The sequence below is a fragment of the Dicentrarchus labrax genome, unplaced genomic scaffold (genome assembly GCF_905237075.1).
Source record: "Dicentrarchus labrax unplaced genomic scaffold, dlabrax2021, whole genome shotgun sequence".
NCBI classification, from domain to species: domain Eukaryota; kingdom Metazoa; phylum Chordata; class Actinopteri; family Moronidae; genus Dicentrarchus; species Dicentrarchus labrax.
The window spans coordinates 24,752,507-24,770,691 of NW_026136719.1; the positions used below are offsets into that span (position 1 = coordinate 24,752,507).

Below are 18,185 nucleotides of genomic sequence, written 5' to 3' on the forward strand. Positions count from 1 at the left end.
AATTCCCATATTTGTACACTAGATGGCAATGCAGTAGTTTATTTCTATCCAGCCATGACTGATTGCCATACTAGCAGACATGCTGCTTATTTGCTTTCTTCCTCTCCCAAATTTAAATCATGTTCTTGATCTGCCCTCTGTTGAACAGTGTTTGAGAAATGGTTGTTTTCATTGTAGTTGTGGGCTTTCATTTGTCAAAGAAGGCAATATGCTGAGACGGTAAGAGGGAAAAAAAGGAAGTTGCACAGATAAGGTGATAGCTTTATTAACAACCGCTGAGATGTTTCTGTGCTTGTGAGCATTGTTACCATTAGCTGAGCCCCCCCCTTTTTCTCCCCCAGCCTTATTACAGAGGGCTACATTTGCTTTGTCTCGTTGTCTCCCATCAGGGTATTTTAGGGGAGGACATATTGCGTGCCCCCCTCCGCTACCTACCGTTCTCCATCTACAGTAATTGCCCTGCTTAATTTTATTACTGCATCTGTGAATGTGACAGCTCAATCAGTGGATTGCCCTTTCATGAGCGCGGCACCCAAACAGCGCTTTGTGTCCGTCTGTCCCCATTACCATTTTATATGCATGCACACCTGCGGGCAATTTCCACCTCCAACTGCCTCCAAGGGTGTTTTAAAAATAAAGCATTTCCACTGTGCTGAAGGAAAGAGTGTCAAAGCTTCAACAAAACAATAGTGAATAAAAGTCATCGGCTTTCTAGCAAATTAAGAAAGGAGACGGCTGTCCTTGCCTTGAAATAGTGGAATAAACCAAGCAGGAGGATTGTACAGTATTTCTGCATTGATTTCCAGTAAGACATGTGGTTCTTATGTACTTCTGTTGCTAGTAAGCTGTAAAGTATAGTAAGTGTTGCAGCAAGCTCTAGTGCATTGTGTCTGTTTACTGTTTTTATGAATTAGACTGCACCTTCCCTGATACTTTCAGCAATTTATTGTGTGAAATCATGTGAAGTTGTCATGGAGACACTCGATGGTGTGTGAAATGCTGCCATACATATGGTACAGAGAAGCTGTTATTACACCACATTTAGGTCCCCTTTGTTGTCAGCTGTGAGAATAGTATTGACTGTAGGTAATCTCTAAGGACCCTGCCTGATATTAAATCCTCTATATACAACCTTATGTCAAAACAGAGCTGAAATTACACCTCACTATATGAACCGATAGATATTATTTGACTCTTACATCGCATCTGACGTAAGACCTATAAGGCCCGGCTAGTCCAAAAACATCTAAAAGAGTGTATTTATTTCACTTAAGTTTCTAGGAATAAAGGCGATGTTGTCATGGCAGCAGGCCCTACATGAGAGAGAGGTGAATCTTAAGGGTTTTTTCTTCTTTTTAATAGGGGGCTGTATTGTACCCGCTGGTGGCACTCACCATCACAAGTGAACCACCAACTTTGAAGTTCTCAGAGGGAGCAGAAATCATAGAAAGCAAGCTGTTATTTTTTATCTATCTGTCTATTCTGGCACTTAAATCAATATAGACGCTGTTCATTGGGCTTTGCTACAGCCATCAGAGAGTGCCTACACTGCACTCCAACCCGTAAGAGTTTGTTAGATTTTCTCCGTGTGCTCTTTTTAACTTTCAGCTGTTACCGCAGTGACGTGTGGTGGAGGCATATCGGTGCACTTCTGAGCAGGAACAGGAAATGGCTTTAACATGTAGAAAGATTCCTTGCTAATGAATCAAGCCTGGAGCTTTGAAGCTGGCACAAATCTGCCCAATTACTCCCACAGTGACCTGGGATTCAGGTAATGAGCAAGGTTTTGCACCATGTCATTACAGGCAATATGTTAAGCCAATAGAAATCATCAATGCCAGACCTTTTGAAATGGTGTAAAAGCTCCTCTAATCAAGCCCTCACAGACAAGTAGAACAATACCGACACTATTCTCTCCAGATGAAATCCTCCGACGTGCCAGAGGAGGAGGAAAGGATAGAGTTGGCATAATGCCCTCAGTCCGCTTTGTCTTTCTGAAAGGAGGCAACCCACGTGTTATTAACATATGGTCTGTTACCTGAGATTGCTTTCTGCCGGGCGTGACTGAGCGGAATATGAAATGGGGTCCTGATGGACACAAGGCCATTTTATCCCCTTGTGGCCCATTCATTGCTTTCAAGCCATGCTTTTATTCTTCCTCTCTTCCTTTTTCCAGCACTCTTTTTGTCCACAAAAGCTTCTTTGATGCATTTTATCCCAGGTGCTTTAACCCCTGATGGAGCTCCTCTGGAGGAGAACAGAGCTGCAGCAGAGGGAGAGGCAAAGATCATGCACAAACCCCTGGGAGGAAACTTATAATAGCTTCTCTCCTCGTTTTGTCTGAAGTTGTGGATTTGACTGAGATCAGCTACAACTACATCTAATATAACATTTGAAATAAGTAATGCAGTGCAGAAGCATGTGTGTAGCCAGTGTTGTTATTGAACAATGTTTTACTAAATCTCTAGTATGTTTTTTTGCATTTCTTATAAAGAATTTTACAGTCATTTCCGGTGAAAAGTGTCCAAAAAAGAAACAAAATGACACAGTAATGTCTATAATTTTACTCACCATGATATCATAAAAATATTGTCTCTCCCACAGCCTCATATACAAAGCCCTCACTATCTGGCCGTCAATTACTGCACAAGCCAAACTTGAGGTGTGTGCATTACAGATTCTGCCTACTATCAAACGACTCGAGAGGTTGTGAATGGTCTAGGTTTCCTTTCATCAACCCCCTGCCTGTGCTCTCCCTGAATGCCAGATTTTTGGGTTTTTGGGGGCAAAAATGTGCTGTGTGAAAACAATTTTTGCTGTCACAATGCAACAGTTCTGGAAAGGTTTTTAAAGTAAGGGATTTCAACAGCACTGAACAGTTTCATTTACATGTAGCAGTGGCACCACAGGGGGTGTGATAACATGTGAGTATGTGTCTGGCTGGAAAGTATCCACAATCACAGAAATGAATGCAGTGCAAAGAGCTTATATTGAAAACTGATTTTATACTGTACAAAATACTAGAGAAGCATAAAAAACAACTAGATATGTTGCTGTTGTTGTAGGAAAGCATCCATAAAACATGGATTTGCTATTTATATATAGCAATATACAGCAATGTAAATCAGTACTTATTATAGGGGAAATAGAGAGTTCAGTTACATCCAGTTACTTAATTCAGAATAACTGGTAGTATAACCCTCCTTTTGTCATCTATACAAAAATGTTTATTTTGGTTACAGGCAAGCATTTTTTGAAGGAGTTTAGTTTATTTTCCCATTGTTAGCACCTAAATACAGGATTCTTCAAGGAAACTTGACCCTTAAAACAGACCCATAAAATAAAGCATTACCATTTTATATCAAAACTACTTTTCTGTCTCCTCTTGGCTCAGATCTGCCCTCTAAATCTGTTACTTGAGGCAAAGACTCTCTTCAAATACCAAGAATCATATGTTTTACACTTCATTGAATTTATAGCGCAGACAGAAATAGCCTACATGCATAAAATGCTGCAATAAACTTTATGATCAAAGAGGCCAGAGGTGTGATTACTGGAAGCAGGGAAGCTAACTGTAATATGGACTAGCAAGCCTCTGACAGATGCACATGAAGCAAACGTTACTGGGATGAACAACAGAGTGAAAAAAATATATATTACAGGACTGTGCAACAAAGTGGATCAATAGAGGAGAACAAGTGCTGGAGTACTGGCCTGATAATAGCTGCAGCATTCTGTCCTTGACTCAAACAATGGTTGCTCTTCACTATTTATCGAAGGGCTTCACCATGGTAACAGGCGATGGTGAAGATACAGGAAGGAGCTTTTCTCTTGCTAAATAATTATGTTTGCTTTAATGTAGTGTGTCCACAAAAAAACACAACAGAAGAAATTTCATTGAAACATTAAATCATACATTAACTCATAAACCCAATTTTATTTATTTTGAACCTTGATGCCTCTATGTCCCCATACAATACATTCAGTATATACATTTGGCCATGAGGGACTGTACAGAGATATGTTATAGTAGTGCATACATACGTGGCACGAAAATACAAAGGAAACTCATACATGCCACTTTACCACGGTAAAGTGATACACAAGATACACACAGGGCAAGTCAATGGCTGATGGTTGTTTACACCAGTACACACACGCACACACACCCACACAAACACTGTTTCATGCATGCACAATTGTGTGTACACACACACACGCGCGCGCTTTAAGACACTTCTGAGGGAAGAGAAGGGCTCTTTCAGGTTTTCATAATAGAAATATACAAATGTGGAGAGCGTGTCTGCTGATTGCAGCAAATCCCTCACCCCATCAGAACACCCTCCCCTGTGTCTCCCCCTTATTTCCATTTTCCCTTTCTCCAAAGCTAAGGCCTCTCTCCAGGCAGTCCGGCCATCATATGCAGGCTCTTTCCTGTAGTACAGTAATACTCATCAGCAGCAGTAACTTAATAAAGAGCCTCTACTGTCAATATTTGATCTCTTAAACAGGGAACATTCGGAACATAAAAGATACATCATACATATAGTTTATTAAATTTGCATTTCTTCTTAGGCTATCTTCTCTAAAGGAACTACATAGGTCCACTTCGACAACATGCTATTCCTTAATAAAGCTGCAGAGGTTGCCTTATCACGTACAGACACCCTCATATGACATACTTATCTGATGACAGCGACTTCTGTCAGCTCACTTCCCGGACCAACAAAATAAACGTCTGTATACGTCCCACTTTCTGCAAACTATTCTATTTACTAATCAGGTCGTTCTGCTGATTAAATCTCTTCCTGGTGGATATTTTGTACCATCACATTTGTTAGAAGCATTTGGTGGAGGCACACAATCATTTCCCCTTCAATGACTGCAGTTCATAGTTGCATAGCACACAGTGGAGATATAGTCAAAGCCAAAATGTATTTGACTTTGTATATATAGTGGTGATGCTCACTCAAGTCAGTTTCTTATTTCTAATGTCAGTCATTTTCAGCTTGGACCAATGCCCCCACCCCCCAAAATTTCCATTTTTACTTGGATTTTCCCGTTAAACCACAGATTTTTGCGACGCATAAGAGTGACAACGTTTCTTCAGAAGAGGCAGTTAGCTCACACAAGCATTAGGCACTCTCATTGGTGCCAGTTCATGGCGTGGATACTGCTGCCAAAAAACTTGGTCAGCAATATTACACGCTGTGGGCTGAAATATTATTGGGTTTGTTACAATAAACAGCAGAGAGCAGGCCCGAGGCAGACTTGTCACTACTATGAGTTGCTAAAATCAAATGTGGTTAAATAAAGAAATGAAAATTAGTGAGTCATAAGGCTGAATTCTGGTTTCTTGACTTCAGGGGAGAAAAAAAAAAAGCTGCTGACAACCAAAGAGGTTCAAGCAAGGGCTGTCACCAGTTTGTACCAGCAGGGTAAAAAAAAAAAAAAAAAAAAAAAAAAAACACACAGTCAGCACACACCTTCTCATACACATATATACTCACTCACACTCACACATATATGCATATCTGGTAGTAAAGGGTAGATGACAGAGAGATTTGAATGCAAAGTAGAAGTATGACAGGTTCAAGGTAGGTGTTTATCCAGTTGAAACAGGCTGCGCAGTGATTGGTCCGGGGCAGGGGTGGGAATATGCGATCGTCTCTCACACCAGGCTTGACAATCCCGTTGGTCAGGAGACGCCTTGACTCGTGTCCCAGAGTCAGGCCACCGAGGCAAACGTGCATTTAGCAGAACTTGAAACAACAAAAATTGCAAAAGCACCACAGTAAAAGAGGCTGAAGTAGTTCCAAAAAACACGATCACATCGGCACAGAACAATGAGAGCGAGGGGGCCGACGGGCCATCACAAAGGAGTAACACATCAGTAATAATTACCCCAGAATAAATTACAGTCACAGAACAATCGTTAAAAGCGGAATTGGAAATCAGCTGATCTAGCGGACTGATTTGACCCATGCATTATAAGGCATTAACCAAACATTTGTTACTGACATCACACTGTATCATATTAGTGACTATACATACAATTGCTGATCTGGAAAATCTGCTTGTGTTTTCATAAAAAAAGAAATCTTGGATTAACCATATTTAAAAAACATATTCCTAAAAACCAATGACGCAATTTTTAAGGGGAATTGGGAATGTCGGAGGGAAGGCAGATCGATGTCTGCAATCCCATTGTACCTATTGATCTGCAGATGGGCGAATGAAATTGATTTTCTGAGGTAGACAATGCAGGCATATTTCATTCTCCCGATGCAAAGCCATCCTAAGCAGGGGTAGCGGGGCTAATTTGGTCCATTTGGACAGGCTCTGGTCTCCAGCCTCAGCCAATTGTACTATGTCAGATGGGTTGACCCATCCATCATGCTTTCCTGCCAGTCACACCACAATGGTGCTTAGACTGTCATTGGTGTGATACACCCACTCAGTGATGGATAGCAGACAGCATGAGCTATGACAAGATAGAGAGATCAGTCTGCACTGTTCACAGGCCTGTTATTTCCGCGCAGCTGGGGACACACCATTCATACAAGGCTAGTTTATTCAATATCCTGGCCACTGTATGGGGCCCATGTGGACACTATCCCTCAACGTGCCTCATAAATGTCGCTTCCCTTACACAGCTCTTACAATCTTCAAGTCCCCTCACAAACAATTACAGTATCAACAGAGCCTAACCAAATGAGCAACAGTTGTTCATACACAATTTTCATGATGTGCACTCTTAGGAAAAAGGTACAACATTTTATGAGAAAAGGTACACCCCAGTGATAAATGTTACAATGTTGTACCTTTCTTTTTCTTTGAGTGTTAAGTGCTAAGGGAAATCAGCTCAAGAATAACTGAAATAATATTCATCAGAGAATCAGTCTGCGATGTAATGAAGTGGGTGTCATAAATAAAATAAAATAAAATAATAAAGACTTCTGCGACATTGAGTCACTATGTATAAGATAGTATGCAGTAGGCCTTCAAAGCAGGTCTGGAATCTGTCAGCCAGTGAGGTGAGTCAGGATCAGCAGTTTTGGGATGCCACTGTTCATCTTCCCATGAGCCGACTGGGCTCTGTCCAGAGAGGACAGGAAGCGTGGAGCCACAGGGTGGCCCAGTGAGTACTGCAGGGGCCATCGCCTGCAGGTGACCCAGAGCACTATAGTGTCCTGATGGCTACAGGGTAGAGCAGGGACATGTGTTCGGCACCCTTGATGGGCAGCTTGCGGCTGGAGTAGAAATGGATGATCTCAGGCACGCTGTCAAAAGGGCAGCTGTTCTGGCCCAGGATGTACTTGTTCTCCTTAGTCCGCGACAGCTTCATGTGCATGAAGCCCTGGCTGCTCCTGGGGACAGAAGAAGACAAAAGAGAGGGACAGAAAACATTTCGTTAGTTCCCTTTAATAGCATGAAAACAGATAGTTTGTGTTAAAGGTCCAGCATGTAGGATTTAGTGGAATCTGGCGGTGTTGATGACAACAACTACTTGAACACTGCTCGTGTCTGTCGCTCGCGAACCTGGGAATGAGAACGGGCTCTTATTAACTCTTATTGGCTTTTGTTCTCCTTGTAATTTTAATTCAAATGAATGGGCGCCATCTTCCGATCCAGTTCTTACAAAACATCCATTGTCAGCATGATAACACACTCACAATGACTATGCAAAAAATTGTTTAGCAGGTACAGTGTTAACCATGTCACCATATGGTCATATTGTGGACCAACGTACTGCTGTACCTAGAGCCATGTCACTGGCATGAATAAAAACTAATTTATAGAGAAAAGAATTTTAGAAGCCTGAATATATGGAAACTCAACAGATTGTCCCTTCTTGACAGCCCCTTCCTCATTTACTCCTCCAGCAGTTGCTCCCTACAGTACGTGACAATGTTCTGAAAGCTGGATTACCTCTGATAACTTTGGAGCTGTCTGGGGAGGAGACTAAAAGGCAGTTTGCTTAAGGTGCTGGGTTTCACATGCAGAGCATAAGGATGAGGCTAATGAACCCCCAGGATAAATCACTTAAGCTACAGCAATAAGTGCACAGCAAATTAAAAGCTCCTTGCGTGTTCCTAGGAGCCTTCGATCAATACATTTTACAGCTTGCCAGTAATCTTGTTCTTTAAAATAGAAAATGACTATTTTGGACTTAAGTGATGCAACAGTAGGCTTTAGCAAGGAATTGATACAAAACTAATGGTCCCTATATGCTGCTGTAAATATACTGTTTTGATAATTTGTCTCAAATACATTAGCATAATAGCTTTTTCAATCAGCAGCTAATGCTTTGAGCAAGTTATGATTGCTTTAGGCTCAAACAGTATGCATTCACTTGCTCCAAGTGGACATTATGGCCTGTCATCAATATAATGTGCACTAGTGCTTTCCAGCTCACCAACTCCAAACTATTCTACTTTATATCATGTGTTATTATATTTCCCTAATCTAAAATGTAACTCCTGTGGCTGAAATGCCAGATAAGAGCAGAAGTTTTCCATTACACTGGAAGAAAAAGGGGAGACAAAACCTTAAAGATTACCATTTCTCACTAACCCTTTATGTGATAAGCAGCCATACACATCGGGTAAGCATGATACTGCATTAACTCATGGGACCAGTTAGTGTTATCTGCACTATGCATTCTGTTTATGTCAAAGATGGTGTTGAACAGGACTCTCATGAGGACTGCGCACATGCAGGATAAGTGTGTACAAATAGAAGAGATATTATTTATGAATCAACAAACTGGGTTGTCATTCTGACAGAGACAGATACAGTGAAAACAGAGTGGTCAAGAGTGCTGATGAGGTTTACAACCTTTAATAAATGCCATGCTCCTCTATTCTGTATATATTTGTTTCTATTACTGATTATTATATGGGTTCAAGAATAGTTAGGCAGACAAATGAAGCAACTAAAATGAACAAAATACATATTCTTGAGGTTGTTGAACGTATTCCCAGTGTAAATATATGCACGTATGTGTGGATGTGCACATTATCTGTGCTGAACAGGAGCAAGAACTGGGCTTTAGGCACCTTAGACGCAAGGCAAGTCCATTCTTTACTTATCTCGTAATTGCATGTGTAAAGCCTGCAGATGTGTTCTCTCCCTGATGCACAGAGAGAATCTGGCACAGAGATAACACTGAAGTGGGAAAAAAGGCTAAGAATGTACAGGGTTCAATTTAGGGACATCCATCAAGAATAAGAATAGATTTAAACTGGTGATTCCTTCCTGTGAGATTAAACTTTGTCAACAGATGAGACCATTCCTTTTTTAAATTGTAGTGTGATTACTGTTGATATAAAATCAGATAAAGCAATCTATGAAGTTTTGGAATCCTACGTACTGCGTATGGCAGATGATGGAAACCTCAACCGGAATGCTAACATCATTCTTGATAGGCGAGCGGAGGTAAAAAGCTGCCGGCTTGCTGAGCTATAAAACTAAGTAAACACAACTATCACACTGCTCCATTACTCTGCCTCTGGCCTCGATATTTGAGCATGTCATTAACAAGTTCTTCATGATTTGAGGACAGCAGGACAAATTCCAAATTGCCACAGGTCTCTACCATTCTGCAAGTGGTGCTGGGAGAGCTCATTTGAAAAAAAAAATCCTCCCTGCAAAGTGCATCTGATGAATCTTCATGTGGAGTGCAGGGAAATAGGTGTTAGGTTACACACACCCTCACTTAAAAAGGCAAACACATCAATAGCATCATTTTCAGATTCCCAACTGATTTTCCAGTCGGTGTTCAGAGCTGATTATCATGTTACAGTCCTGCAGAGACAGAAACCTGGACAACAGAGCAATACGGCAGGGCTGTTGATAAAACTGAATATAGGGATATTTTTTTAGAAGACAGGCCTTTGTGGTGTTATCATATCCCTGTGTTTGTGGGCTTCTATTGTCTAATCAGGATTAATCTCGCTGGGGAGGTCTCCTGTCGTGTTTATTGAGGTTTATGACTTTGATTTGAACCCTGTAGTCCTCAGAGCAGGGATAGCCTGACAGCAATCACTGCTTATCTCCACCTTCAACATATTGGATAGCTCCATGAATGATGCTCTCAGTGTTATGAATCTATGGCACCAGAAAAGGCAAAGTCATCTGCCAAAAAGATAATGATCCTTGGCAGGAGCGATGACCTTTTTAAGCATTACTGGGCATCAGATATCCTGTTCATGCCCATTATTTCATGTTAGCTCAAACTGAATGAGTCTACCTGTTTCCTTTCGGTAATGAACAACAGATGGAAAAGGGATATAGTTGGTGGTGGTAAAGGTTGATGGAAGAACACTGAAAAACTTGACTTCAAAAAATCAAATTCAGTATTGCTTTTGTGATGTGGAAAGTAATGTGTGTCATTTGTGCCACATAAAGGAAATCTGATCTTTTTTTCCTTTCAAGGAGGACTTGAATTGCAGACTTTTTGGTTGTTCTGTCAATTGCCTATTTAGTTCCCCAGTATTTGTGTTCTGGCGTCAAACAGATTCTGTTGGATGGATTTTCTTCTTTCACTAACAATTTCTCTGCTCAGCCAGAGGAAACATGCTGTGCAGGGCTCTCTCGTGAGGTGAGAAACAGGATGGCACCATGCTCTTGTGAAGGGTTTAATATGTTTAAAACACCTAAAAGGGTTTCCAAAGAGAGAAAAAAAGAGAGCAAAAGGTGTGGGTGGGGGGTGGGGGGTGAGGGGCAGGTGAACAGAAAATTGGAGTTAGAAGGGAAAATGCCTTCTGTCAGGCCAGAGGACTCTTGAGGCTGGAGGTTCCAGCGACGTCTGTCTTTATCAATAATGCAGTACACATACGTGCCACCTCATGGCCTTATACATTTTTCAGCAACCTCAGACATGGAGGATCTTCACCTTGGGTTTCCACTCATTTTCAGTGGCAGCAGGGGAGACAGGCTTGTGTGAGCAGACTGAACTCAAGAGTTAACCCTGCCCGCAGTGTGGGGGCACCTGTCATTCCCTTAAATCGGCCTTCTGATTGTTTTCCAGGCTTGATTTGACTGACGCCAAAGGCAAAAGATATGACATCTGGTGACCTGGAGTAGCACCGTCTACACACACAGAAGCACAGGGATTCAAGAAAAATGTCTCCATATTAATGTTTTTTTATCCTTCTGCAGGTGCTTTCCCTGACAGCCATTCAGCTAGCAAATGCAGTCAGTTGTGAACAGTTTGCTACCTTATTACTATATAGTACAAGTCACCACTCCAAGAAAAAGATAGATTTAAAAACTCTGCCAGCTTAAATTGGTGTACAGGAATTAAGTTGATTTGCCTTGATGCTGACATTTATTCTTCTATTACTCCTTAGAGTAGGGCCTGACACCTTAATTCATAGGGCCCGTGAGTTATTTTAACATCTTTATATTTGGCCATTCCTGACAGAAACTGACAGGCAATATGAGAACCTAACCTAAAACTCATATGTGCACCGCGATGTGGGACAGAGGTGGCCCTCTCCCCTGAGATCTGTAATGAACTGTTTGTTAAAAGAAAAAGGTCACTGTATGGAACAGAGGGTCACAAACTGTATGCAGACATGTAAGCATTTGTTGTGAAGCTTCCATTTTCTGATGGCCACTCCGTGAAAAATGATCTCCAGTTTCTGGGAAAATGAGGTAATATGTGAAACTGCTTAAACCTCACTCATTAAGATCTCTTAAAGTCTCTTAAATATATATACTTTTATACAAATTACTTTTTATCCATGTGACCCCTGGTATGAGAACCTTTCTCTATCACTTTACCTTTTATACTCATCAATGCCAACCGTATCAACTGTGAGGGTTGCTCTTGGCAAAAGCAAACTAAGTGTCTGCTTAGGGCCCCTAGGGCATCCCTGTATCCTATAATGCTTAGGGTCCCAAAAAGCTTGAGGCCGGCCCTCCACTTGGCATAGTGGGGAAGAGTACCTCTGCTGGTCCGGGCAATTCGATGCTGCAGATTAAACAAATTTGCTACACCGATATTAACACAATCTCGTCAGCATTATTTCTCTTCTTATGCTACTCAGTGTGACAAACATGCACGAGGCAAGTGAAGGGTCAGAATTAATTGGCATAAATAATATGAGCATTAAACTATCACAAGCTAATGCTTCCCTCTACCTTACCAACTGAGTTGCTGTAGTTGTTGTAATGCTTTTTACTAATTGTACTCCCCTATCATACGCTCTAATAGTGCAGCTCATTATTGAGGGTCAGCTGGACAGCTGTGGGATGTGAATTAGCACAGCTACATGAATGTTAGTGAGGCCATTACTGAACCAGAAGTTTAAACATTTTTAAACTGGTTCACTAATGGCCATTTTCCCCACACACTTAATCAAATACAATGTTTTCTGAAGATGAAATACCTTGATTTTATTATTGCCTGGTTCAGGTTAATCCACACAAGTTTCAGCACATTTCCAGTGCCTCCTGGTATTCCTCCCTTCACTTTATTCATTCAATTAATCTAGCAATCAGGAATTTCATTTGGAGAGGTAACCCCCCCCCCCAGCATTAGGTAATCTCATTTTCACCATAATAGAGAGATGGATGGATTAATTCTCTCTAGCTTCACAAAAAATAGCATTAAAGGTTCAGGCCCCAAAACTGAATTGGTGCTTATTAGAGGTGCATTCATCAGATTCACTTCCTGCTGCACAATCACTCCCTATATCAACACCCCCCTATAGCCTTTTGTTTTACATTGGAGATATGGGTCTAGTCCACTTAGATCTCATATGTCTGTCTTATAGTTTTCATTCACAGTACACTAGCTGGTTTCTTAATCATGTTTTGGGGATATGAGGTATTTGTGTGTGTGTGTGTGTGTGTGTGTGTGTGTGTGTGTGTGTGTGTGTGTGTGTGTGTGTGTGTGTGTGTGTGTGTGTATGTATGTCTGTTTGAGTGTGTATTCTGGTTTTTGTTTGCACTTCACAGCTATTGATCATGTATCCTCTTTTTTCAGTCTTAAATAATGTATTCTTACTCCTCAAAGCTGTTTAAACTGGTATTAATACATTAACATCCGTTTTAGCGCCAAGGAATTAAATATACAGTGTCTAGTTTTCAACCAATCGTACAAGCGTTTTGTCTCTCTGGTTTGTAGTCAGTTAGAAAAGCAGTGTAGCAGGTCGGCAGCCCAGCAGTTAGTAAGTCAGGCTGATTCTGTCAATCAGTAAGGCAGAAAAAGAAGCAGTCACACACAAGCATAAGCAGATGATCAGTCACTGAGACGGGAAGTTAGACAGGCAGTCAGCCACAGTGGCATGGAGAGAATTGGAGCAGTGGAAAGCATTATGTTTCCCTGCCAAGATATATAAGCCTACGGCAAGATGAGCTCTGTCGTAATAACAAAGGCTAATCAGTGTCTCTTATCATATTATAGTTTCATCTCATCTGAAGGTTGTCATGGAGTTGTAGAGATTTCTCTAAATGTTATGTGGTTGAGTCTGCCTTCAAATGTAAAATGGACTGTATATGAAGTAAATGTAAATAAGACCATTTGTCAACAAAGATACTAAGATTTTAAAACTCGTAGCTTAAGAAAATTTACCAAAGTTGACATTGACAAGTGCTACAAATATCTGGCTATGATTGACACTGTTGCCATGGCACCTGGTACTTACACCTGGTAGTGAAAATCACTAAACCAAACCCACCAAAGGCGCACGTTCCCATCAAAAGAATGCGATGTGACTGCACTGCAGGCCTTCAAGCTAAAGTAACCTCTACCAAATGTCAGACTAGACTAAACCAATCAGAGTGGCTGCTTTGAACCCTCTGCTGGACACGGCAGGGATCAGAGGGTCGCTGATGAAGGGCATCATAACTGAGTTGTGGGCACATCAGCAAATCAAGGAACCGATGGTGTCAGAGGGGTTACCAGGGGGAGGTGGAGGACAAGGGACGGGCAGGATGTAGGTGGGAGATAGAGGTCTGGAAGGTGAAAATCATTACCATATTGAAAAGGCAGAGTCAGCAGACCATTGGGGCACAGGTATACAAGTACCGCTGTAGGCAAGATGTCAAATTTGTTCGCTATGTGTTCTTCACCAGTAGGCATGAGTAGCTGCCACACTTCTTTGTTTCTACATGTCTCTGGTGTGTATGTGTCTGTGTGTCTGTGTGCACAGACAGTATGAATGCCTGTTGTAAATAATCCTTGACACTTGCTCTGTGTTAAAAAAACACAGAAAATGACTTGGCCGACTTTTACGGGCACTTCATTTTCTTAAGTCTGTGACACTTTAGCAGGCTAAATTGTAGGGAGCATTTGCAAATACTCTTTCACCCAGCTGTTATGTGCATTAATGTATCTGATAATACAGTTTGTGCCTTGTTATTTAGGAAAAGAGATGGCTGTCCTTACTTTAGGGAGAGGGAGTAGTCATTCTTGCTGGTCTCGCTGTTTCTCACCAGATAGCTGGCCTCCTTACACAGCCTGAGCAGAGACTCTGCATCTGTTCGGCTGATCGCTCCGTGGTACCAGCTACAGTGAAAAATAGGAAACAGGGATGAGAAAGAAGGCAGCAAAGGAAAATAAAACAAAGGAAATGAAACAAGGGTCAGAATGAACAAAAAGATCAAAGTGGTGTATTTGACATAAAATGCAATCATAACAAAGAAACACAGTGAGAAACAAGATCTGACTTACAACTGGCTTTCCAGAGGCATGGTGGGGTCAATACGCTCCCCGAGAGAGGAGGTGCAGTGGTCCAGTGAAGTCATTTTGGTGTTGACCAGACAGCCACTGGAGTGTCGCTGCAGAGGCCGGGTTTTCCCCTCCTTGGTCGGCGACATTCGAGACTTCTCAACACCATCAAACTGGACTGTAATAAAAGGAAAATTAAAGAGAATTTTATTCTGGAATATGATGGATATAAAACAGTGAGACCATTCACATCTCTGATAACAACACAACACAACACAGTCCTGTACAATATGTATATTTCAGCTAGACTTGAGGTTAAGGTCACTTGGAAATGCTAGCGTGCTGAACATGAGGTAGACGTTTGAAAAAGTTCTGGCGTAAATGCATCTACTAAACTGGAACAGAGCAATGAGGTGTGCGTGAGAAAAGAAATCCAGGTTGTGCTTTCACACACACACACACACACACACACACACACACACACACACACACACACACACACACACACACACACACACACACACACACACACACACACAGTGTCACTTTGTGTAACTCATCCAACTGAAGGACGTGTACACACAGAGGAGGAGGCATAAATCAATCCTTCCACTCTGTGTACACATACCAGTGAGCGAAAATACACACGCATACAAACTTCCTCCAAACCACTAAAACAAGCACACTTGGGAAAGTCATATGCACAAGTACATACAATCGCACACACACACGCAGTAATGCATGTTAAACATTAAACTGGCTTTTCAAAACTCTCACGGTCCACTGTGGACACGATAAGCTGTCTTGGCAACCTCACAGGGAAGTGTTTGATGCTGCGTGGGGGCCTATGCTCATGACATGAGAGGCGGAGGTCACCGGGTGAATTCGAAGCCAATCAGCACACAGAAAAACATTTGCCATTATTTACAAAAGCTAACATGATAAGAGAAGATAATGTCCGCGAGGACAAATGAAAGTGAATTCTCACTTCTGTCAGAGAGTTGCAGAGGCCAAAATGATGAAAACACTGGATGGTGAAGGCATCTCTCTGTGTGCACATGTGTGTTTTAGCCATTTTCCCTCTGTCATCCATCACTATAATTGATGTCACAGCACACTTAGCTTTGGAAAAGACATCTTTAGAGCCACCGACAAGCTTCTCAAGCAATAACAGCAACACCTATAAGACAACCTTTAGCTGGAGATTGTTAGCTGCTTAAAGGTAAGATCAACACAGTAAAGTTGAGTCTTCGATGGAAGGAGTTTAACGTAGTATGAAGCCACTAGAATTAATGGCTAGTCTTGCGTCTAGTGTTTAATTTCCTGGCCTGAACATGGCAGGCCCTGTGCAGACAGACAGGCACTGTGATCTTCACAACACGTCAATGGCGATGGGTCTACGTCTGTCTAGACTCTGCATTCCAGTCAGGAGGTTGCATTACACTTTACAGCTTGTGAGCTCGCCAAGTGCTCCTACACCAGACTGAGTGGAAAGGCTGACAGTATCAATCAATCAATTTAGGCTACATGAGACAACAGCATGTCAACAAATTTCATTGAGCTTGTGGACACCTCTAAGAGGAGCTAAATGGGAAAACAAAAGATACTGTCAATGTAACAATACATGAATATTTTACCATTATTGTTGACATGTCTCCTCTGCCAATACATTATATTGTAAATGGTAAAAATCAGAAGTGAGTAATGTAGTGCTTTGACTGGACTAGCAGCATCACCAAATTGTGTGCTAGTTTACACACAAGATTAAACTACCTAACTGTATATAAAGTAGTTCAAACTAGCTTAATGTCACAGCATGAAGCTACTTACACATTAATAGATCAGTATTAATAATGTCATATGTGTATATATATTAGCCACAGTGCACTTTTCCCCCCAAAATCAAGTACTTTTGATACTCTAAGTACATTTTGCTGATAACACTTCTGTAAGTTCATTTTGGATGCTTGTAATGGAGAATTTTTAAATAGCTGAGCTGTAGTAGTATTTTTTACTATAGTAAAGGATAGGAGTACTTCTGTAGCCACTGCCTGTGATGAAACATGAAACAACAAGAAGGGATATTGAGACACAGTGCTGCCGTTCCAGTTCTGACCACTAGGGGCTCCCCTTCACCTCCACTCAACTTCAGGTTGAACTCGCTGGCCTTGAGCTCACTGATGCGTTTCCCTAAACATAAACTCGTGGAAATGATTATTCCAAATGACAACTGCCGTTGTTATCTTGGCCTCTGCACTTTTGTTCGTTATAGGGCTACAGCTGAGTCTTACAATGACAGCCAAATTGTACTGTTGCATGACGGCTGGGTAAATTGTGGGTCTAACCTCAGACCCTGGAAGACTTTGAACTGTAGCTTCACTTCTTCAGTGTATGATGCTTATTTTTGACTATATGCAGTCAAACAATGCCCCTGTGTTGCCTGGAAGTCCTCATGAAAGACTATTAGTTCTCTACTTTGTCATACAGTCCATTTGAACTACATGCTGACTGCTGGGAATACAGTGCAAATAGGATGAACGTACAGTATATGTGTAAGGGTGAGAAATAGCGTTTCCATGGAAACTGACCAAGGGGACAGGGGAGATGCATGTTTGCTCCACTCATCCCTGTCAACGCTGACAGATCACAACATGAAGACACAGCCAATTGCTCTCTCTCCCTCCTTTGCTTTCAATTTCTCTCTTCCTCTTTGCATATGTCTGGCCCGTCCTCTTTTTTTCCTCCCCCTGACCTTTACTTTTGATCTTTCCATCTCACACACTCCAGTCCTGTCTCTCGAAGTCTCTCTGTCTTTTTCTCTGTGCATTTGTTTGGCAAGGACAGAAAAAGATAGTGGAAAATGGACTGTGGAGGAATGTCTGCTCGTCTAGTGGTAGAATAAAAGGAGAGACAGAGCAGTAACAGCTTTGATCTGTTATCTCCACTGTTTCTGATGGTCCTAATGCAGGCTCATCACACACTGATGTCTGCAACAAAACTGTTAAACTTTACCAATTTACATTATATATCCATATTCAAAATAGACAGAAATATATATTTGAACATTATGTGATTTTCTTTCAGTCCACCAGTGATCTAAACGTGAGGCTGAAAAAGCTATCTGCTAGTGTGGCATATGAATGAATGTTGCTATCTCGGTTTTTCCACACAGTCCATCTCTCAGTATATCTACTGCCCACTCAGCTATCCGCCTGACCTCAGCTCTTCACATCTTCCCCGTTCTCCCAGTGCCCACACTAATTCCTACTCTTCCCCGGATTCAACACAATCAGTGCTTTATTTGACCTTGATTAAACCCTTTTTCCCTCCACCAACTAGAAAGGCTTGAGTGGCTATTCTTAGTGGAGCTCACCTCATCAACCTTTCCTGTCAAAGCGGAGACTTTTCCACAGGCAGAGTGCACAGTTCTAAGTATTACCCCTGAAGAGAGAGAGAGAATGTCCAATCTAAACAAAAGCTATCATTTTTATTTGCTCAA

General features: G+C 41.6%; 1 protein-coding gene across 5 annotated transcripts in view; it reads right to left on the bottom strand.

Annotated features, from left to right (window-relative positions):
- Window positions 1-3,917: 3,917 nt before the first annotated feature.
- The window catches only part of LOC127351808 (SH2 domain-containing adapter protein F), a 93,129-nt gene continuing 78,861 nt past the window's right edge, over window positions 3,918-18,185 (bottom strand). For all 5 annotated transcript variants that reach the window (XM_051379752.1, XM_051379750.1, XM_051379749.1 and 2 more), the window contains 3 exons: window positions 14,690-14,864; window positions 14,405-14,524; window positions 3,918-7,370 (listed from right to left, as the gene is read on the bottom strand). In XM_051379752.1, the coding sequence (XP_051235712.1) occupies window positions 7,184-7,370; window positions 14,405-14,524; window positions 14,690-14,864 (482 nt within the window). In that variant the 3' untranslated portion in view covers window positions 3,918-7,183. The remainder of the gene's footprint in view (window positions 7,371-14,404; window positions 14,525-14,689; window positions 14,865-18,185) is intronic.